Source organism: Salvelinus namaycush, chromosome 12 (genome assembly GCF_016432855.1).
Source record: "Salvelinus namaycush isolate Seneca chromosome 12, SaNama_1.0, whole genome shotgun sequence".
NCBI lineage: Eukaryota > Metazoa > Chordata > Actinopteri > Salmoniformes > Salmonidae > Salvelinus > Salvelinus namaycush.
In genome coordinates, this window is record NC_052318.1 from 18,493,483 (window position 1) to 18,518,241 (window position 24,759).

The 24,759-nt window shown below is 40.6% G+C and overlaps 1 protein-coding gene across 1 annotated transcript in view; it reads right to left on the minus strand.

Moving 5' to 3' along the window:
• Window positions 1-24,759, minus strand: part of LOC120056981 (opioid-binding protein/cell adhesion molecule-like) — a 186,051-nt gene that overhangs the window by 30,095 nt on the left and 131,197 nt on the right. The window contains exon 3 of the mRNA XM_039005309.1: window positions 19,948-20,073. Within this exon, the coding sequence (XP_038861237.1) occupies window positions 19,948-20,073 (126 nt within the window). The remainder of the gene's footprint in view (window positions 1-19,947; window positions 20,074-24,759) is intronic.

The following is a 24,759-nucleotide window of genomic DNA, read 5'->3' on the forward strand; positions in this document are numbered from 1 at the left end:
ACTCCATCAGTTTCTTACTCCATCAGGTGCTATCACAAATTCGACCAAATAAAGATATAAATAGCCACTAACCAAGAAAAAACTTCATCAGATGCCAGTCTGATAACATATTTATTGTATAGCATAGGTTTTGTTAGAAAAATGTGCATATTTCAGGTATAAATCATAGTTTGCCATTGCAGCCACCATCACAAATCTCACCAAAGCGACTAGAATTACTACAGAGAGCAACGTGTATTACCAATTTACTCATCATAAAACATTTCTTAAAAATACACAGCGCATAGCAATGGAAAGACACAGATCTTGTGAATTCAGACAACATTTTAGATTTTCTAAGTGTTTTACAGCGAAAACACAATAAATCGTTATATTAGCATACCACATATGCAAACGTTACCCGAGCATTGATTCAAGCCAAAGAGAGCGATATCGTTATCATCGCCAAAATATATTAATTTTTTCACTAACCTTCTCAGAATTCTTCCGATGACACTCCTGTAACATCATATTACAACATACATATAGAGTTTGTTCGAAAATGTGCATATTTAGCCACAAAAAAACGTGGTTATACAATGAGAATAGTAGCCAACCTGGGCCGAAAACGTCGGCCGCCATCTTTGACAATGATCTAGTGTAATGCATAACTAATCATAAACTTTACTAAAAAATATAGGGTGGACAGCAATCGAAAGACAAATTAGTTCTTAATGCAATCGCTGAATTACATTTCTAAAATTATCCTTACTGTGCAATACAGGGTTCGCCAAGCGAAGCTACACAAAAAAAAATGGCGATTTATGCGTTTAACATTTTTCAACAGAACAACGATTTATCATCATAAATAGTTCTTACTATGAGCTGATCTTTCATCAGAATCTTAGGCAATGTATCCTTTCTCGGGTCTAATCGTCTTTTGGTCGAAAGATGTCCTCTTGTCCCGTCGAAATGGCCACTAACGTTCGACCGGTACTGGAAACGTGCCCAGCGCTTCAAAGTGCACCACAAAGAAATGCCTCAAAATCGCACTAAACGGATATAAATTGCTATAAAACGGTTTAAATTAACTACCTTATGATGTTTTTAACACCTATAACGAGTAAAAACATGACCGGCGATATATAAGTGGCTAAACCAAAGCTTGGAAGGAGGCCAGTCCCGACGTCCATCGTGCGTCAGGCGCAGGAAGAAAAGAAAGCTACTTCCGCCTTGTGCTCTTTTATACAGGCCCTGATTGCGCAATCGACTCCATTCAAATTGTCACCTCTTACTGACATCTAGAGGAAGGCGTGGGCAGTGTTTGTATCCTCATAGCATTTACAGGGACATTAAAACTGACCTGGGACCAGAGGCCAAGATTTCTGAAATCTCACTCCCTGTCAGGAAAAGTGCTGTAGAATGAGTTCTGTTCCACTCAGAGACATAATTCAAACGGCTATAGAAACTAGAGAGTGTTTTCTATCCAATAATAACAATAATATGCATATTGTACGAGCAAGAATTGAGTACTAGGCAGTTTAATTTGGCAACGTCAAAAAAGAAAAAATGCTAACAGCACCCCCTATTGACAAAAAGATAAACACCATGGGACCACGCAACCGTTATACCGCTCAGGAAGGAGACGCGTTCTTTCTCCTAGAGATCAACGTATTTTGGTGCAAATCAATCCCAGAACAACAGCAAAGGACCTTGTGAAGATGCTGGAGGAAACAGGTACAAAAGTATCTATATGCACAGTAAAACGAGTCCTATATTGACATAACCTGAAAGGCCGCTCACCAAGGAAGATGCCACTGCTCCAAAACCGCCATAAAAAAGCCAGACTACGGTTTGCAACTGCACATGGGGACAAAGATCGTACTTTTTGGAGAAATGTCCTCTGGTCTGATGAAACAAAAATAGAACTGTCCATAATGGCCATAATGACCATTGTTATGTTTGGAGGCTTTCAAGCCGAACAACACCATCCCAACCGTGAAGCACGGGGGTGGTAGCATCATGTTGTGGGGGTGCTTTGCGGCAGGAGAGACTGGCGAAAATAGATGGCATCATGAGGCAGGAAAATTATGTGGATATATTGAAGCAACATCTCAAGACATCAGTCAGGAAGTTAAAGCTTGTTCACAAATGGGTCTTCCAAATGGACAATGACGCCAAGCATACTTCCAAAGTTGTGGAAAAATGGCTTAAGGACAACAAAGTCAAGGTATTGGAGTGGCCATCACAAAGCCCTGACCTCAATCCTATAGAAAATTTGTCGGCAGAACTGAAAAGGTGTGTGCGATCAAGAAGGCCTACAAACCGGACTCAATTACACCAGCTCTGTCAGGAGGAATGGGCCAAAATTCACCCAATTTATTATGGGAAGCTTGTGGAAGGCTACCTGAAACGTTTGACCCATGTTAAACAATTTAAAGGCAATGCTACCAAATACTAATTGAGTGTATGTAAACTTCTGACCCACTGGGAATGTGATGAAAGAAATAAAAGCTGAAATAAATCATTCTCTCTACTATTATTCTGACATTTCACATTCTTAAAATAAACTGGTGATCCTAACTGACTTAAAACAGGGATTTTTACTGGGATTAAATTTCAGGAATTGTGAAAAACGGAGTTTAAAAGTAGTTGGCTAAGGTGTATGTAAACTTCCGACTTCAACTGTATTTTGGCTTCATCAGTAGGCAATATTCTATGTCATGTTATGGTTAGTTTACATACCAGCGCAAACTACAGACAGTGCATCACTTGATTCAATGTTTTGTGAACTGCTTTGTAAAAAAATGGAACTGAGTGAATATTCCGATGTTCTCGGACTAATTCCACAACTAATGCTAATATGGATTTCCATAACAAACATACTTGCCAGAGCAATGTCAGAATCCAGGCATTGAGGCATAAAGAATTTAAACAACCTCAGTACTCTTGTATAAAGTATCTACACTGAAAACAAAAATACTGCAATTGCTTTTTATGGCTGGTCTCCTTAAGACAATATTTAACAGAATGTCTCCTGAAGGGGAGAACGTATAAGCCATTTATTCGGTGGTTATATAATAACACCAAGGTGACATATTTATTAATTATAAACTGGCTGGGTCGAGCCCTGAATGCTGATTGGCTGACAGCTGTGGTATATCAGACCGTATACCACGGATATGACAAAACATTTATTTTAAGTGCTCTAATTAAGATGGTAACCAGTTTATAATAGCAGTAAGGCACCTCAGGTGTTTGTGGTATATGGCCAATACACCACGGTTAAATCCAGGCACTCCGCGTTGCGTTGTGTGTAAGAAGAGCCCTTAGACGTGGTATATTGGCCATATACAACACCCCCCCGTGCCTTATTGCTTAATTAGGCAATATGAACAATAAAGACCAAAAAAGCTGTCATAATGAACACAACTTAAACCTTCTCAGAAGAAAATGATTTCCACCTCCCGATATATACACACACAACCCCCAAAAAACAACCTCCTTGCAGACACAGAAAAAGGTAGAGGAAGGAGAAAGAGAGAGAAACAAATATTGTCTGTTCTTTGGGATGCGTTTAGTTTAAAGAGTACATCTGCTTGGTCTTGCACTTGCTTTTGACCCACATCCTCACTGAGCAAAAAAAAAGCAAAGAAAAATACATTTGCAGCCAAGAAAGTACTTCTTGGCTTGGCTTTCAAAGACATTGACAGAATGGGGACAGTTTAAATGTGATATATGGTGATAAAAATCTTGCCTTGTCAGCAGAGCATAACAAAATGATATAAAAAATGGTCACACTTCTATTTCCACAATGCCCTAATTACAGGGAAATAAAAGCACAATTAGGTGGAAACCATGTGTCACTTTGCAGCTAAGTAGGTTGCTTTAAAGTTTGATGAATAACACAAGGATAAACAAAAGCAGTCAGAAGGTGGCAAGTCTGGAATGCCCCGGAAAACAGTCTTGCAAAGCAAAGAATTAAGAAGAAAAAGCTTTTACTTTCCTATTTGCTTTCTGAGAGAACTGAATACACTATAACCATCACCTTGTAGAACAGGAGGACAGAAAAAAAAGATTTTCACACCTGACTCGGCAAAAGTATTTGGTTCCGCAGGATTTTTGTGACTAAAATACACATACAGTCGAAGAGATGATAAATTGAGTTACCGCAGTCTCACTCCTGTGCACATTGTAAAAGCAATATCATCATCGTATAACTTTCTGATTGCTCCTGATGTGTACAAAGACAAAAAATCACATCACGCCCCCATAAGTCTCCCTCTCGAAGACATGAGTTACAAGGCGGATTTACATTCACAAACATCATCACTAATACCATTTTAATGATCTACTCATTCTACTGTACCTGAGAATCAATACCGGGCTCGCATAATGCCACTTTATAAGCACTGAGAATACTATATTCATGAGTGACGACAGACGACTTCTAATAAAACAGTAAATGTCACATTTCAATAAAGATCCGTCTGGCAATCAGAACCATTGGTGAGCAGACTCTGATACCGTTAAGAGATTCTCTATAAGCAAAATGAATAACATTTGTATAGGAAGCTCACATTTTGGTTCTAGGCTGCTATAATGTCTGCCACAATCTAACATATTCTCATCTCACCTCTCCTCAAAATTTGACTTCCCTGACACTTCCAATATAAACTAGCTTTAGAATTCTCAGTGCACACACACTGGCCACACAACACAATAAGCATTGTATAAGGCAGACCAGGCATATATCTTTTCACATCTTCAATTCAGGGCTAGATTATAATCTGGACCGCGGAAGATCTGTGTTGAAATGTGCCTACGTGGCTTCGATATTGGTCGTAAACAATTGCACTAGTTGCAAAATTGACTAAGACGTGTAAGTGGTAGAAATTTTGTCAAATAGTATCTTCCAAAAAGGAGATTTGCGAGATTTATGGAATCTAAGGTATGAAACAATTTTCCTTGGGATGTGTTAAGATTTCAATCCTGTCCACATGTCCACTTCTGGAAGTACCCAAATAATAATTGATTCGGAGCACAGCTGCAGAATCAACCTACAGCCCGCCCTTTTCTGGACAGAATGCAGAGCTAACCAATTGAGGCATTAGTACACAGCATATTGGGACTACTTTGATTGACATAACATGAGACAACGTACAAAACATACATTGGCACCAATGTTATGTTGAAAGAACGAGAACTGTTACTTATAAACAGCTTCTTTTTTTTGTCTAAGACCCTCGTGGTCTTGTCATATAGCCGTAATTTACCCCTTACTACTATAACTGACTAGTGGTGTAAGCCTGGAGATGGCGAGATACAACAGCTGTGAGTTCGAAACCCACAAGGTTTTTCTTTGAGGATAAATGCTCCAATGCTTTGATTATCAGAACGTGCCATTGGATGCTTTCATGGAAAAGTTTTGGATGACGTCCAACTACGTCAATGATTTTAATTGGCTTATATGGAATTTGTTACCGGACATAATCATGCTTCTCACCTGGTCGTGTTAGCACGCACAGACAGACAGACAGACAGACAGACAGACAGACGGACGGACGGACGGACGGACGGACGGACGGACGGACGGACGGACGGACGGACGAAATCTTACAGGAGGCCTGGGGATCCTCTAAGGAGAGATGCATTAATAATCAGCGACGTTAAAAACACAGCTGTGTCTGCACCTGGGCCCAGTTGAGAAGATTCCTAGAGGTCTGTTGATAGTGCCACCTTGCCTTCTGTGTCTGCGGATGAGGCATCTGCAAGCTGCACCACAGGTAAAGCTTTATCACTGCAGTGCAATCTGGGAGACTCATAAAGGAGAAGGATTGTTTTCTTTTATAAAGTTTCCAATCTTCATGACACCATATTCCACTTATTTTGTGTCACTCTTTCTTCCGTAGCACTCAAGTTCGCATGGAGATTGTTAATACTCCTTATTGGAGGAAACTGGGTGGTTTTGGTTTACTATTAGATCATAATTTAAGTATGAAAATATTGATGGGTATTGGGTGGGGTAATTGCACCATGTAGTACTGTATCTTCGCCCTAACAATTTTAAAGAAGAAATTAGTATGATCTGTGCAGCAAGCCTCATTCCTAACCATTCAACTAGTGCAATACTTTTAACAAACAGCTGTTATTGTGGAATGTCTCACCTCTCAATCCAGAAAAGCTATTGCTATAACCTATTAATTCAAAGTGATATTATCTTACAAATGCATTATCTTAAAAAGTGTTTCCTTACTGCTCAAGGTTAAACAATATATATAAAATGAATAGCGTCGCCATTCAATTTGTTCACAGGAAATGTTTCCCCATGTTCTTTACTGGTTCTGTTCCCATCAAAATTCAGCTGTGAAGTGTTTAGGTCTGAAGTACTTGACTGATGTAATATTGCCAGACCAACAAGAGCCTCATAGGATAAAAACCTCGGAACAATTTCGTAACCCAACACAAATTGGAACAAAAGCGACTAGGTGAAATAAAGCCAAACAACGCAGACATATGCCATGAAAAGAAAATCATCCTTGATTTGTTTACGCTTCTCTGTAAAAAGTCAGCCTTCACACAAAAAATTGATGCTTTAGGAGAGCGACGGCAGGAGAGAAATACAAGACTACCTGTTGAATCCTAAACAGAACTCTAATCATCTGTGTACACTGAGTAACAAGCCTTTATAACTCAACATACCACTAGCAACATTGTATCAGGTTTAGGTTTCATTTTAAATGTCCTTTCTCACCTAAGTTATTTCTAATCTTTCAGAGCAAGCGCCTTCTGAGAGACACCCACAACCTAACGGTAGGGTGTGAGGGAGTATATCCAGTCGTTCGAACCTTCAGTGGTTCTCAGTGCTGGGAAAATGGCCAGTGTTGGATTAAAATATCGACATGCAACTAGATAAATTGAAGCCTTAATGGATTCACACCCCACGTTAGAGCATAGACCGTGTTACTCAGCTCACTCCGGGGACCATGTAGGATGGATTGCAGCCTTACGTAGGCCCGACCTCAAAACAATGTGTGCTGGTTTACCTACAGAAGCCACATATACTGTAGTTTTGTCTGTACAGTTCACTTCCCTTACAAGCATCACATCCAATGTTCCCTCAAATTTTTCTCGACAATTTCAGGTCTGCTGAGCGCAAATTCTGTGCAACTTCCAGCATGCATTTACTGTGAACACTAAGGCTGTACCCACTTTAAATTACAGTTTAAACAGTGGTCAAGTAGGCTACTGTGGCTATTTGATCACCAGAGTGGCCTACCAGAGTGGCCTACCATTAAAAACAATGGAGAAAATGCATCCCATAACATTTTAACATGGAAATAGCTGCTCTATCATTAAGCCTACAGTAGCAGCCAATGGGTGGTGTTTAATGTAGGCATACAGACTTTTTTACAAAAAACATGCAGGGCTTGACATTAACCTGTTTATCCAACTGTCCTTCAGACAAGGAGGTGACTGAAAATGGTGTTGTGTTGTTTGATGCAAGAAAGCACTTTACAAAATATAATGCATTATACATTTCCATACCATTATTATAGAGAATCAGACAAATTATGCTACCCTCTGCCTATTGGCTAATTAGCTTATTCAACATTGATTGTGTTAACTAACAGGGAAAACTCTGTAAAGTTGAGTGATCTTTTCTCTGTGGGCTGATAATGTATTTATTCTGCATGGCAGTCTACATAGTTAGTATTGTTTCTCTTCCATGGTGTTATGACCATTATGAGTCTACGGTGTTCATATCCGTGATTCTTACAAGTAGAGTGCACTAAATAAAGGTGTGTTTAAGACAAAATACTTTACTTTTCCTACAAAAATGTCTTGCTCATTCCCCACATATCTAATAACAGTGGAAGTAACTTCATTGATTCTAAAGTAATTGAGGAATAAAAGGAAATAAAAATGTATCAAAAATTATCCTTATCTAAGACACTAAGAACAGTTCTTCAGATGTATCAAGTGTGCATCTTATCTTCCTCAAGGAACTTCTTAATTGTATTTCAGTGTCTTTAAAATCAAAGGGGGTTTGGCTGGCCTGGCTCTGAGCGCTGTCGAGGACGGACACACAGTGATGAATTAGCCACATTTAAAGATTAGCTTGAGCTTCACTCGGAGGAATAACGTTAGATGACATGTTATTAAGCTGTAATGAAGAGCCTCTTGAAGCCTTGAGATGCCTGGGTGCTCTGGGGGGAGGGGTTTTTGCCTACACAGTGGATGGGAGGGTAGGTGTGGTTGGAGTGGTGGGGGGAGGTGGGGGTAGCTACCACCGCCACATGGAAACCCCCCAGTGAACTAATCATGTCAAGAGATGAAATGATGAACCCCCATCTCATCATCCCCCCACCCTCACCTCCCTCCCTCGCTCCTCGAACGAAAGAGGGGAAAAAAGCGAACAGATGCAGACTGCGGTCTCCTCTTGTCCTCTCTCCATTATTAATGATTAAAGTTCATATAGAATTAGCCGAGTTTGTCGATGATTTACAGTACCAGTCAAAAGTTTGGACACACCTACTCATTCAAGGGTTTTTCTTTATTTTGGCAATTTTATATATTGTAGAATAATAGCGAAGACATCAAAACTATGAAATAACACATATGGAATCATGTAGTAACCAAAAAAGTGTTAAATAAATCAAAATATATTTTATATTTGAGATTCTTCAAAGTAGCCACCCTTTGTCTTGATGACAGCTTTGCACACTCTTGGCATTCTCTCAACCAGCTTCATGAGGTATTCACCTGGAAGTTTCTTCAAGTGCGGTCGCAAAAACCATCAAGCGCTATGATGAATCTGGCTATCATGAGGACCGCCACATGAAAGGAAGGCCCAGAGTTACCTCTGCTGCAGAGGATACGTTCATTAGAGTTACCAACCTCAGAAATTGCAGCCCAAATAAATGCTTCACAGAGTTGAAGTTACCGACACATCTCAACATCAATTGTTCAGAGGAGACTGTGAATCAGGCCTTCATGGTTGAATTGCTGCAAAGAAACCACTACTAAAGGACACCAATAAGAAGAGACTTGCTTGGGCCAAGAAACACGAGCAATGGACATTAGAGCGGTGGAAATCTGTCATTTGGTCTGATGAGTCCAAATTTGAGATTTTTGGTTCCAACCACAGTGTCTTTGTGAGATGCAGAGTAGGTGAACAGATTATCTCTGCATGTGTGGTTCCCACCGTGAAGCATGGAGGAGGAGGTGTGATGGTGTGGGGGAGCTTTGCTGATGACACTGTCAGTGATTTATTTAGAATTCAAGGCACACTTAACCAACATGGCTACCTCAGCATTCTGCAGCGATACTTCATCACATCTGGTTTGCGCTTAGTGTGGGACTATAATTTGTTTTTCAACAGGACAATGACCCAAGACACCTCTAGGCTGTGTAATGGCTATTTGACCAAGAAGGAGAGTGATGAAGTGCTGCATTCGATGAACTGGCCTCCACAATCACCCGACCTCAACCCAATTGAGATGGTTTGGGATGAGCTGGACTAGAAGAGTGAAGGAAAAGCCGCCAACACGTGCTCAGCATATGTGGGAACTCCTTCAAGACTGTTGGAAAAGCATTCCAGTTGAAGCTGGTTGAGAGCATGCCAAGAGTGTGCAAAGCTGTCATCAAGGCAAAGGGTGGCTACTAATATATTTCAGATTTGTTTAACACTTTTTTGGTTACCACATGATTCCATATGTGTTATTTTAGTTAGTTTTGATGTATTCACTATTATTCTACAATGTATAAAATACTAACGAAAAACCCTTGAATGAGAAGGTGTCCACACTTTGACTGGTACTGTATGTCGGGGAGTGCGAAACTCGTCCAGTAGAACACTGGTTGCACCTATCTTCCTGCTTTGCACTCCTCACCTGAAGAAGGGTTTGGCGTCGACACTGTTGAAAGGGAACGCCAGTTCTACTAGTACGCTACTTTCTCCTTTTAACCCCCACAAAACCTTACCCATAGGTGTGTTCCCTCTCTCAGTGACTCCAATTTCTCACTGCCTTAAGGTGCTTCAGTTCGGCTGGCGGCTAGCCGAAGTTGGCTAGGCGAGCCAAACGAGTGTGCTCACATACTCCCTTAAAAGACCTTCGCTCGAAAAATGAAAAAAAGGCAGCAATAGTAATGTTTGTCCATTTTGAGACACCCATAGCCAGTATTCACTTCCTCAAATAGTGTGAATTAACTGTCATAAATTTTTGCAAAGAACTTAGTCGCACAATTTTATATCTAACTAAGATGTTTGGTGCAGATTTCTCAAAGAAAAGATGTGCATGAAAACGAGACTACTACTGAAGAATCCCTACTGTTGACCAATCACTGACAAAGGGGCGTAGACTTTGGCTACCGACATTGGCTAGCCTCAAGAAAGAATGTTGTGTGCCCAAACAACCGAAAAACCCTTTCTGAAGTCCAAAACTAACAAACGCGTCACAAAATGTCATCATAATATATACACAAACTCAATGTAACTCCAGTAGGTCATTCACAACTACTGTCGCAACATTCCCTCTAAAAATGATTCAGGAAATAATATGTAAGCTATTGTACTAGCACCAAAATACTATACTGAACAGCTACTACTAAAGGGTAGCCAGTAGACTTTATAGGCAATTGATTTATCTTGTTTCTTCAAGATCAAAGTTCTACGTTTTAGAGACATTGGCAAGCATATGTTTTGGATATTGCCCAAAGAAACTTCACATTTATTAAACTTTTCGAGGCAGAAGGTTTTCTCCAATCCCCTTGGCTTTTTTTAAGGTACGGTCAAGCAGATATTAATGCTTGGGATATTGTCCGCCACCAAGCCACTCTTTTCAAACCATAATTGAAAAAGGTTCTGTCTAAAGCAGCTTTCACTGGCCTTTCCAATAGCAAGCTAATCATTTCTTACCTTGTGTGTGTAGTGGAAGAATGACATAAGGTGATATTCGCAACTGGTAACTGGCTGGCATTGGAGCACAGCATGATGGCACTTTCGGTAGCCTAGTCGGTTAAGGGTGTTGGGCCAGTAATCGAAAGATTGCTGGTTAGAATCCATGAGCAGACAAGGTGAAAAATCTGTTGATGTGCCCTTGAGAAAGGCACTTAACCCTAGTTGAACTGGATAATAGCATCAGATTTAAAAAAAATTAAATCAAGATTTATGACCTTGTTTTGATGACTGACCATTTGTGGGCTTTCACAAGGGTCAAACACACCTTATCTGTGGTTTTCTCAGTTGAGGGACATTCCCGCAGAACCTTGAGAGCACAGACAGCGTTGGAGGTGTGAAATCTACGAAATGAATGTTAATGTTTGATTTAAATTGTCAGGTTTCAAGAGTTCATAAAGAGCTACAGTATGAATTTGTATACGTTTTATTGTACTGTAAGTGCTATGGATTTATTGTTACAGGGAAACTGTGTTTTTTGTTGGTTGGAAGGAGGATAGTTCAAAGAGGAGTGACACTGGTGTGCTCCCATCATTTAAATTGAGTTGATTAGATTAGAATCTGGGTGGGTTGTTCTTGCCTTTTGTTTTTACTAGCAAAGTGCAAAGAAATGTTAATTCAGATTGGGGGTGTGTTCTTGCTTGAATTTGGTTAAAAGGACAGTGAATTCACTTATACTTTCAGGACTTGTTACCAAGCTCTTGTGTGTATCACACAGATCGTTTTTTATGTTTGAGATTATTCTGAACTGAAGACACATGTAACCACATTAAGTCTTAGCCTATTGGCGATAGTCATTTACTTGGAGTAGTCTGTAATGTATCATGTATTTCATGTACACTGTAGTTGTTTGAGTGTTAATTATTTTGTGACTAATAAATTATATTAGTTGAAGTGGGTAAATTCCTTCCTCGTTTTACAGAGTAATTATTTGATTGACTATAGGCTTATAATTGATTAAGTCTATTTCTATAGTTGTTATATAAACTATACATAGCACATGCTTCGGTACAACCTTGACATCTTTGATCCGTTTGCCTCAATAAATGAATGCTAGAATATTGGTCGCCAAGATGAGCTATTTGTATCTAGTCTCTTAATAATTGCATAACAGTGCAAGTAAGATACATGTTAATTATAGTCATACTGAGAGGTGATGTAAGGCTCGCTACCTTGACTAGATTCCTCCAGAGATGTACAAGGCTTGTTGCATTTATTCACATAATATTGGAGTCAGATTGATTAATGTAGTTAATTATTATATTCAACATAATTTTTACATAATGGTTGTATAATTTCCATCTACTACATGTGACCACCTAATCCGAGAACAGTAGTTGATATTTGTGCTAAAGGGTTGGAACACATATTCTGATTCCATTGGAGAGCAAAATATAGATTGTGTATGGTGTCCATATTAGGATACATGTCAATGGAAGTTGGAATTGGATGTGTGACTGTCCTAACATGGAAACTCTATAGGTGTCCTATATTGATGACATCATACCTGTCCTGATGTCAGCCTATGACAAAAAACGTGAACAAGTTTACATGAAGAAATAGAGAAGGTGTCACAACTGGGGGAGGTTGTCACAAGTTGTAATCATGGCATAAAATGTCTGTCACAGACATTGAAAATAGTTGGAGAGAATGGTTATGACTGTATACTTACTTACTTCGAGCAATATGCAAATCTCATTTTGAGAATGAATGGGCCCTCTTATTTCGTCCCAGCATAGTTCAAAATCATTAGAGGGAAATTTAAAACTGGGGAAGGATTCTCTTAGCACATAAACAGTATAATTGATACATGGTAATCCTATGAACACTTCCTGATTACAACACAGTCACACTACTGTGATTTTCATTGAAAACTCTGCTTCATGGACCTATGGTTATACTGCCAATAACAACCAGAAAATGAGATTAAGGAGGAATATTGTCAACGAAGGATTTTACTGAAATACTAGAAATAAAACATTTTTTTGATGGCTGTTACCTATCTTATCATTTCATCTTGATCTTGATATTTCAGTGTATTCTATTTTTCCCTTCTCAGAGTGTTGCCAATATTCATATTTCATTTTACAATGGATAACATTACTGCAGAGAGAACAAGCAGAGAGGACCCAGTAAATTAAATCCTACAACAGCATGAGCTCCAGAATATGATTTCACGCAGCACTGCAAGTTCAATTCATCAGAGATGAATATGTCGCTCTGCTTATGTATCCTGTGGGCAATCACAAATTGCATATGAATTGTTGAGTGCCATTTTGTAAAGTGCCAAATGCTTCAATGTCAAAGGAAAAGGGACACATCACATCCTGAGCCATATGCTGTGAATGAGGAGGTCTGCAAACAAATTACAACAGCTGGCTTCTTGAAAAATAGTGTTTTCACTGAGGCTTTGGATCACTTTGGCTCTGCCTAATTCAATGGTCATTACGGAATATGAGCTTACTTTAATGCCTATGAACAAATACACACGCACATAGACACAGGCACACACGGACACACGCATGCATGCACACACACGCGCATGCACACACACGCACACGCACGCACACGCACACACACACACGCACACGCGCACACGCACACGCACACGCACACGCACACGCACACACACACGCACAGTGTTAGTAATGTCTAAGTGTTGGACAAATATATCAAAAGCCTTTTCTGTGATTCTGGCAAGCAACTGTATCAACATGGACAATATTGCTTTTTCAATTCTTGTTTGCAAAAGAGAACTAGACCATATGAAACATTGGTGTCATCTCTGACCAAATTACCTTTAGCAGAGAGAATTGATTGAATTGTTTCACAACAAACAGAGTTACAGGAAAGTGATCATAAAGAAAGCGACCAGTGGGACTGCATGGAAGCAAAGGCACCTTGCTTGCCAACCTCATTTGTCTTTTCAGAGAGATCAAACCCCCAGATACATTGAGGGTATCCGATTAAACTGGTCCGGGTTGCACCGGGTAAAGCCCTGCTCAAATGGAACAGTAATCTGCACTGCTCGGTCATATTGTCAACAATGCAGCATGATGCATCGTTCAGAAATGTACATCATCTTTTTTCTATAAAATACTGTATATGTTTAAATTTTCAAACTAGTTTTTATTGGGAAGGCAGATAAAGCATTTGAATGAATTTTGTATGCGAAAACACAGAATCCTACTTATTACTCCATGTGCTTAACCTTCACAGAGATAAAGAGGCAAAGCGAGAGGATTACTTCTGCCCAAAATCTGTCCAGGTGAGATAAGCAGACCATGTGACCAAGTTATTTTTTGTATGGAGGTCTATGGGAGAGTGTTAAATACGTCAGGCTTATTTGATCTTATAGAAGTTACGTAATGTTTAGGCTGTTACAAATGTACTGATGTAAGTGGATGCACGTGGCATTCTGGCAACTGAGAAAAACAACATAGTAGTAGTGCCTGTTGTTATTCTTCTCCCGCCTGCCTTCCATTTTGCGGACATGTATTTCCATTGTTGGAGCAGTCACTCGACTATCTTGTCAATATATTTGATCATATTTGACCTACGTCACTTTTGTTTTGGCCAACTGGTTTTCTGTTCTACCTGATAATTAATTGCACCCACCTGGTGTCCCAGGTCTTAAACAGTCCCTGATTAGAGAACAATGAAAAAATGCAGTGGAACTGACTTTAAGGGCCAGAGTTGAATTTGAGAGGGCTAATGAGCAAATGCAATGCATTGTCTTCCAAGACATGGCCTTTTCCAATGACCTGCTAGCCCTACAATTATTTCAAAAGTAACTGATAACTCCAATATCAGATTTACTCTCAAGTGGTTTCCAAAAGCAGATTGAAAAAACACCCGTTTATGCCAGCGCTGCCCAAAGCTACTGTATTCCTTGAGCTCTACCATCCTGTAGGTTTACAGTCCAACCCTAATTTAGCACACCTGATTCTACTTATTAGCTGCTCACCAAGACCTTAACTAGCTGAAACAGGTATGTCAGGTTAGGGTTAGTCTGAAACCCTAGAGGACGGTAGATCTCCAGGAAAAGGGTTTGGCAGCCCTGCTTTATGCCTTTAAAAAACCTCTGTAAGAGCATGAGGCAAATTTGGTCATGCTCTTCCAAGACAGCACCAATAACTACACCAGGTCAAACCGTTTAGCCAGTGGCAGACAGGACGTTGGCCAAACATCTTAAGCCAACCTTACAAGAAACCAATGCCCATGTACGCTTTGAACTGTATACAATCGAGTGCTGTTTCCAAAACTTTCCTACACCACTGGGTAAGGTCCCCAGTGATTTTGCCATCACTCCACTGACAGTGCTAACAGAACATTATTCCCATTGATAGACGTATCACAGCAAATGGCATGCCATACGTTTCCCCTGTATAATAGTCTGATTGCCACTCATCACGAGAGCTGCCACCAGTCTACAACATCAGTCCACAATGCCATAGAGCTGTCAATCATCTGCTGACACTGCCAAATTAGAGTGCACAGACCTTCAAGTCTCCAACAGGAACTTTCCTAACTGGCAATTTTTCTCCCCCAAGACACAAATTACAACGCGATTCTGAAACAAAAGTGGATCGGCTCAACTGAGCTAGACAGCATGATTGATGGCCGCTGTCACATCTCTGTTGTCCGTGATGTTTTGCCGTGTAAAAGTATGAATCTTAAAACAACATTGGATGGGAGAGTGGATGAGAGGGCAAAAAAAGTATAATTTCAAGACAGAAGGGAGCAAAAAAATGATCAAGCTGTTGATAAGATTGTGACAGTGCTGCAAGCACGGTGTAGGCCGCACATTCATTTACAAACTGCAAAGTCTTTAGTATTTACCATCGTTTTTAATGACAAATGCCCAGTATGATGTTTCTGACAGTTTGACGAATGGACACTCGTAACCTCCTCCATATAATGTGTCTTTAATGGCCCCACATTGATCCATTTGGCCCGGCAGTGCATTGTCCTCGCCATGCACTGTTTTCTTCATTCATACTTCTTCTAATCCTTTTAGAGAGCCTGGCAGCCAAGGATGAAGTGGAAAGCGTTGAATAATTCATTCACAGTTGTCCCCAAATGAATTGAAGTGGGGACAGGCTTTTGGTGCACTAAATCAAGCTGAATCTTCAATTGATTGCGTCCATATATTAAGGTAACCAGTGATGTAGTAGTAAAAAAATAGGTGGGTACTATACTTTCAATGCATTTTTTTGCAAAACATTTCCTCATGTTCCTGCCTGACACTGAGTGTGAAACACTAGATAGAATAATACCCATCTGGTGAATTGGCGGTTTTCTCATAGATTTTTAGTCATGCTTGTTTAGCTCAGTTCGTCATGTATAATTTGGTTTGTTGGATTTATTTTCAAATATGTTGTCTAAATATAGCCAAATTACTTAGCAGTCACTTTAATACAATTCTTACAGGCATAAATGCTTTATTTTTGGGAGTGGTTCATAATCAGGAGTGAGAAAGATGGAGACAAACTGTGGGAAAACAGTGAAGAAATGTCACTCCAGAACACATTTAAGATTTTACACACTCCGGTGAGAATGTCTTTCCGAGCAGCCAAACATCCCTCACATCTTCCTCCTTTCTTTCTTTCATTAGAGCTTGCACATAAATGCCAAGTAAGATAACCCGCCATCTTCGCATCTCCCTGACATTAACAGATACTCTCAGCCACAGACATCGCTTATTGGTTTTCACAGAAGTGATTTCATCCCTTCATATTGGCTGCTTTTGTTGCCGTTTAATGTCAGTCTATGGTGTCTGTTATGACAACTAAATTAATATACATTTCCTTTCTCTGTTATTCCCCGATTCAATAGAGTAGAGTTGGTAGATCAACATTGCCATCATAATGCATGCATTGCATTAGAATAGAGTGTGGTTTTAATTACACTCAATTCCAATCATGGATAATGACACCATCTGGTTTATGCATACAGGCATTTCATTAAACAGTTACCCTTTAACTATAATTGTAATGTGCACTTCATATAAAAGTTAGCAGGAAACAGATGATATTCAATGTAAATATTGGAAAATCAGGGCAGTTGTTTTAGGGCGGTTGTTAAAGAGTGTCTCCAGTACTTTGATATACTTTTAAACCAGTAGTTCTGAAAGTTGTATTTTATTTTTAAAATAGTGCTCACGGTCCCCGAAAATGGCATACTACGTCACATATGTGCAGATATGTACACGACATCATTGCTCTCCCTCTCACTCTGCACATATGTGACGAAAAGCTGACCACGACTCCATTTTGTTGCTTCCAGCCTACAAACAGAAACTAAAACAACAAGCTCCCTCGCTCAGGTCTGTTCAACGCTGGTCCGACCAATCTGATTCCACGCTTCAAGACTGCTTCGATTACGCGGATTGGAATATGTTCCGCATTGCGTCCAACAACAACATTGACGAATATGCTGATTCGGTGAGCGAGTTCATTAGAAAGTGCATTGACGATGTCGTACCCACAGCAACGATTAAAACATTCCCAAACCAGAAACCGTGGATTGACGGCAGCATTCGCGTGAAACTGAAAGCGCGAACCACTGCTTTTAACCAGAGCAAGGTGACCGGAAACATGACCGAATACAAACAGTGTAGCTATTCTCTCCGCAAGGCAATCAAACTAGCTAAGTCCCAGTACAGAGACAAAATTGAGTCGCAATTCAACAGCTCAGACACAAGAGGTATGTGGCAGGGTCTACAGTCAATCACGGATTACAAAAAGAAAACCAGCCCCGTCGCGGACCAGGATGTCTTGCTCCCAGACAGGCTTAATAACGTTTTTGCTCGCTTTGAGGACAATACAGTGCCACTGACACGGCCCGCTACCAAAACCTGCGGGCTCTCCTTCACTGCAGCCGAGGTGAGTAAAACATTTAAACGTGTTAACCCTCGCAAGGCTGCAGGCCCAGACGGCATTCCCAGCCGCGTCCTCAGAGCATGCGCAGACCAGCTGGCTGGTGTGTTTACGGACATATTCAATAAATCCTTATCCCAGTCTGCTGTTCCCACATGCTTCAAGAGGGCAACCATTGTTCCTGTTCCCAAGAAAGCTAAGGTAACTGAGCTAAACGACTACCGCCCCGTAGCACTCACTTCCGTCATCATGAAGTGCTTTGAGAGACTAGTCAAGGACCATATCACCTCCACCCTACCGGACACCCTAGACCCACTCCAATTTGCTTACCGACCCAATAGGTCCACAGACGACGCAATCGCAACCACACTGCACACTGCCCTAACCCATCTGGACAAGAGGAATACCTATGTGAGAATGCTGTTCATCGACTACAGCTCAGCATTTAACACCATAGTACCCTCCAAACTCGTCATCAAGCTCGAGACCCTGGGTCTCGACCCCGCCCTGTGCAACTGGGTCCTGGACTTCCTGACGGGCCGCCCCCAGGTGGTGAGGGTAGGTAACAACATCTCCACCCCGCTGATCCTCAACACTGGGGCCCCACAAGGGTGCGTTCTGAGCCCTCTCCTGTACTCCCTGTTCACCCACGACTGCGTGGCCATGCACGCCTCCAACTCAATCATCAAGTTTGCGGATGACACTACAGTGGTAGGCTTGATTACCAACAACGACGAGACGGCCTACAGGGAGGAGGTGAGTGCCCTCGGAGTGTGGTGTCAGGAAAATAACCTCACACTCAACGTCAACAAAACAAAGGAGATGATTGTGGACTTCAGGAAACAGCAGAGGGAGCACCCCCCTATCCACATCGACGGGTCAGTAGTGGAGAAGGTGGAAAGTTTTAAGTTCCTCGGTGTACACATCACGGACAAACTGAATTGGTCCACCCACACAGACAGCGTTGTGAAGAAGGCGCAGCAGCGCCTCTTCAACCTCAGGAGGCTGAAGAAATTCGGCTTGTCACCAAAAGCACTCACAAACTTCTACAGATGCACAATCGAGAGCATCCTGTCGGGCTGTATCACCGCCTGGTACGGCAACTGCTCCGCCCACAACCGTAAGGCTCTCCAGAGGGTAGTGAGGTCTGCACAACGCATCACCGGGGGCAAACTACCTGCCCTCCAGGACACCTACACCACCCGATGTCACAGGAAGGCCATAAAGATCATCAAGGACAACAACCACCCAAGTTCACCCCGCTATCATCCAGAAGGCGAGGTCAGTACAGGTGCATCAAAGCAGGGACCGAGAGACTGAAAAACAGCTTCTATCTCAAGGCCATCAGACTGTTAAACAGCCACCACTAACATTTAGCGGCCGCTGCCAACATACTGACTCAACTCTAGCCACTTTAATAATGGGAATTGATGGAAATTATGTAAAAATGTACCACTAGCCACTTTAAACAATGCCACTTAATATAATGTTTACATACCCTACATTACTCATCTCATATGTATATGTATATACTGTACTCTATATCATCTACTGCATCTTGCCATCTTTATGTAATACATGTATCACTAGCCACTTTAAACTATGCCACTTTATGTTTACATACCCTACATTACTCATCTCATATGTATATACTGTACTCTATACCATCTACTGCATCTTGCCTATGCCGTTCTGTACCATCACTCATTCATATATCTTTATGTACATATTCTTTATCCCTTTACACTTGTGTGTATAAGGTAGTAGTTGTGGAATTGTTAGGTTAGATTACTTGTTGGTTATTACTGCATTGTCGGAACTAGAAGCACAAGCATTTCGCTACACTCGCATTAACATCTGCTAACCATGTGTATGTGACAAATAACATTTGATTTGATTTGATTTGTGTGTGCATGATGGTGGAAAAAAAGGTGGAAATCTGTCGATGTGCCCTTGAGCAAGGCACTTAACTCTCATTTGTTATAAGCCAAGCTCTTAAAACATCAGCAACACAGCTAATTAGAATTTTGATGACTAGAGACGATACGCTTTTAGAATAGATACACTGCTCTATTATACTCATTGATTGATTCTATGTTTTGACCTCAAAGGTTTGCAGAGTCTTACCTTTTGCAGAGCGATGTTTCCATATGATGTTAGGCTCTGGTCGTCCAATGGCCAGACACATGAGAGTTACATTGCTGCCCTCGTTCACTGTGATGTCCGTCGATATGTTTGTGATCTTCGCAGGTACTAAGAAAAGAGGAAACATAAACAAAGCACATTTAAGCAATAAGGCCCGATGGGGTGTGTTATATTGCAAATATACAATTTCAATTGTATTTCAATTTCAAGTACAGTGAAATGCCTTTCTTGCTAGCTCTAACCACAACAATGCAGTGTTCAATAAAAATGTAATACTAAAAATAACAAGGTAGAACAAAAACACACAAGATATAAAAATAAGAAGAACACGATGAAGTAAGTAAGCATACTATATACATGGTCAGTTCCAGTATCATATTTACAATGTGCAGGGATACTGGATCGATAGAGGTAGATATGTATAGAGGTAAGGTGACTAGGAATCAGGATATATGATAAACAGAGTAGTACCAGCGTATATGATGATTGCATGTGAGTGGGTGTGTAGAGACAGTATAAATGTATGTGCATATTATGTGTGTGTGAGTGTAACAGTTGAGCTTCCGTCCCTCTCCTCGCCCCTACCTGGGATCAAACCAGGCACACATAGACAACAGCCACCATCGAAGCATCGTTACCCATCGCTCCACAAAAGCCGCGGCCCTTGCAGAGCAAGGGGAACAACTGCTTCAAGGTCTCAGAGCGAGTGACGTCACCGATTGAAATGCTATTAGCGCGCACCCCGCTAACTAGCTAGCCATTTCACATCGGTTACATGAGCAAATGGTGGAGTGAATGTTTGCATGTGTGTTGGAGTATCAGTGGGCTTAGTGTGTAGGGCCTTGTTCTTAGCCCTTAGTCGTGTTATATTGTGCATATAGCACAAATCCTGTGGTACCTTATTGCTTTTACCAACATATTAAAACAATAAATTACATTGTTGGCGGGGTGTTGATTATTTCTCAGTAAATTTCTCAGTAAATGCACAGCAAAAAAAAATATTTAATGGGTAAAAAGTAGTTCTAACATAAAATTGTAAAAATCTAAAAAAGATTTGCCCACCTACGAAAAGAAAGGATGCAAGTAAATTTAGCTTGTGAGCCAGTATACATTTAGCAAACTTTTATCCAGCGTTGTTGCATGTCATTTCCGGCACATTTAGTGACCACTAGCAAGTAAAATGTTCCCAAGAGGCGAAACCAAAAGTGTTGTAAAACAGTGTTACATCTTTGAGGTGATCTTTCAAAAGTCAAATTTAAAACATTATTGGCATTGTTGAATTTGATTGTCATAAGAAGTTAGCTAACATTTAGCAGCGATGCTTAGCTAGCTAGTATTTTCCCAAGAAAATGTGTTACCAAGGAAACAAGCTAGTGCTATGTGAATTTTTATTTATACATTAGACTGCTATGTGAATTTGAACTTACGTGTAACAATTGTCACATCCATTATTTTAGCTAATCATGATTATTAGAATGGATAGGGCAGACAGATGCAGTTACTTCAGAAAGTGTTCACACCCCTTTTTCCACATTTTATTGTGTTACAGCCTGAATTTAAAATAGATTAAATTAAGATTATTTGTCACTGGCCTACACACAATACCCCATAATGTCAAAGTGGAATTATGTTTTTAGAAATGTTTACAAATGAATAAAACCTGAAAAGCTGAAATGTCTTGAGTCAATAAGAATTCAACCCGTTTGTTTTGGCAGTTCCAAATAAGTTCAGGAGTAAAAATTTGCTCAGCCAAAAGTTTGGACCCACCTACTCATTCAACCTACTAATTTTTCTTTATTTTGAATATTTTCTACATTGTAGAATAATAGTGAAGACATCAAAACTATGAAATACCACATATGGAATAATGTAGTAACCCAAAAAGTTTTCAACAAAATTAAAAAAAATATATATTTTTAGATTCTTCAAAGTAGCCACCCTTTGCCTTGATGACAGCTTTGCACACTCTTGACATTCTCTCAACCAGCTTCAACTGGAATGCTTTTCAACAGTCTTGAAGGAGTTCCCACATATGCTGAGCACTTGTTGGCTGCTTTTCCTTCACTCTGCGGTCCAACTCATCCCAAACAATCTCAATTGGGTTGAGGTCGGGTGATTGGGAAGGCCAGGTCATCTAATGCAGCACTCCATCACTCTCCTTCTTGGTCAAATAGCCTGGAGGTGTGTTGGGTCAGTTTCCTGTTGAAAAACAAATGACAGTCCCACTAAGCGCAAACCAGATGGGATGGCGTATGACTGCAGAATGCTGTGGTAGCCATGCTGGTTAAGTGCGCCTTGAATTATAAATAAATCACTGACAGTGTCACCAGAAAAGCACCCCCACACCATCACAGCTCCTCCTCCATGCTTCATGGTGGGAACCACACATGCGGAGATTATCCGTTCACCTACACTGCGTCTCACAAAGACACGGCGGTTGGAACCAAAGATCTCAAATTTGGACTCATCAGACCAAAGGACAGATTTTCACTGGTCTAATTTCCATTGCTCGTGTTTCTTGGCCCAAGCAAGTCTCTTCTTATTATTGTCCTTTAGTAGTGGTTTCTTTGCAGCATCTGAGGCCTGATTCACACAGTCTCCTCTGAAAAGATGATGTTGAGATGTGTCTTTTACTTGAACTCTGTGAAGCATTTATTTGGACTGCAATTTCTGAGGCTGGTAACTAAATGAACTTATCCTCTGCAGCAGAAGTAACTCTGGGTCTCCCTTTCCTGTGGTGGTCCTCATGAGAGCCAGTTTCATCATAGCGCTTGATGGTTTTTGCGACTGACCTTGAAGAAACTATCAACGTTCTTGACATTTTCAGGATTGACTGACCTACATGTCTTAAAGTAATGATGGCCTGTCATTTCTCTTTGCTTATTTGAGCTGTTCTTGCCATAAAATGGACTTGATCTTTTACGAAATAGGGATAGCTTCTGTATACCACCCCTACCTTGTCACAACACAACTGATTGGCTCAAATGCATTAAGAAGGAAATAATTTCCACAAATTAACTTTTAACAAGGCACAACTGTTAATTGAAATGCATTCCAGATGACTACCTCATGAAGCTGGTTGAGAGAATGTCAAGAGTGTGAAAAGATGTCATCAAGGCAAAGGGTGGCTACTTTGAAGAATCTCAAATATAAAATATATTTTGATTTGTTTAACACTTTTTCGGTTACTACATGATTCCATATGTGTTATACGTGTTTTGAGTTCTTCACTATTATTCTACAATGCAGAAAATAGTAAACAATTAAGAAAAACCCTTGAATGAATAGGTGTGTCCAAACTTTCGACCGGTACTGTATATATACACTACCTTACAAAAGTTTGGGGTCACTTAGAAATACCCTTTGAAATACCCTTTGAAATACCCATTTCATTTCCATTAAAATAACCTCAAATTGATCAGAAATACAGTGTAGACATTGTTAATGTTGTAAATGACTATTGTAGCTGGAAACGGATGATTTTTAAGCCCATTATCAGCAACCATCACTCCTGTGTTCCAATGGCACATTGTGTTAGCTAATCCAAGTTCATCATTTTAAAAGGCGAATTGATCATTAGAAAACCATTTTGCAATTATGTTAGCACAGCTGAAAACTGTTGTCTTGTTTAAAGAAGCAATAAAACTGGCCTTCTTTAGACTAGAGTATCTGGAGCATTAGCATTTGTGGGTTCGATTACAGGCTCAAAATGACCAGAAACAAATCTTCTGAAACTCATCAGTCTATTCTTGTTCTGAGAAATTAAGGCTATTCCAAGCGAGAAATTGCCAAGAAACTGAAGATCTCGTACAACGCTGTGTACTACTCCCTTCAAAGAACAGCGCAAACTGGCCCTAATCAAAATAGAAAGAGGAGTGGGAGGCCCCGGTGCACAACTGAGCAAGAGGACAAGTACATTTGAGTGTCTAGTTTGAGAAACAGACGCCTCACAAGTCCTCAACTGGCAGCTTCATTAAATAATATCCGCATTACACCAGACTCAACGTCAACAGTGAAGAGCCAACTCTGGGATGCTGGCCTTCTAGGCAGAGTTGCAAAGACAAAGCCATATATCAGACTGGCCAATAAAAATAAAAGATTGGCCCCAGTGATGTACCGCACTACCCTCTGCAGCGCCTTACGGTCGGATGTCGAGCAGTTGCCATACCAGGCGGTTATGCAACCAGTCAGGATACTCTCGATGGTGCAGCTGAATAACTTTTTGAGGATCTGTGGACCCATGCCAAATCTATTCAGTCTTCTGAGGTGGAAAAGGTGTTGTTGAGCCCTCTTCATGGCTGTCTTGGTGTGTTTGGACCATGATAGTTTGTAAGTGAAGTGGACACCAAGGAACTTGAAGCTCTCGACCCGCTCCACTACAGCCGCGTCGATGCTAATAGGGGCCTGTTTGGCCCTGCTTTTCTTGTAGACAACAATCAGCTCCTTTGTCTTGCTCACATTGGTGGAGAGGTTGTTGACCTGGCACCACACTGCTTTAATTACGGTGTTGGAGTCGTGCTTGGCCTCGTGGGTCGTGGGTGAAAAGGGAGTACAGGAGGAGACTAAGCACAAACCCCTGAGGGGCCTCAGTGTTGAGGATCAGCGAGGAAGATGTGTTGTTGCCTACCCTTACCACCTGGGGCGGTCCGTCAGGAAGTCCAGGATCCAGTTGCAGAGGGAGGTGTTTATAAAATAGAAACATTTCCTCATCAATCACACACAATGCCACATAATGACAAAGCAAAAACAGGTTTTTAGAAATGTTTGCAATATATATATATATATATATATATA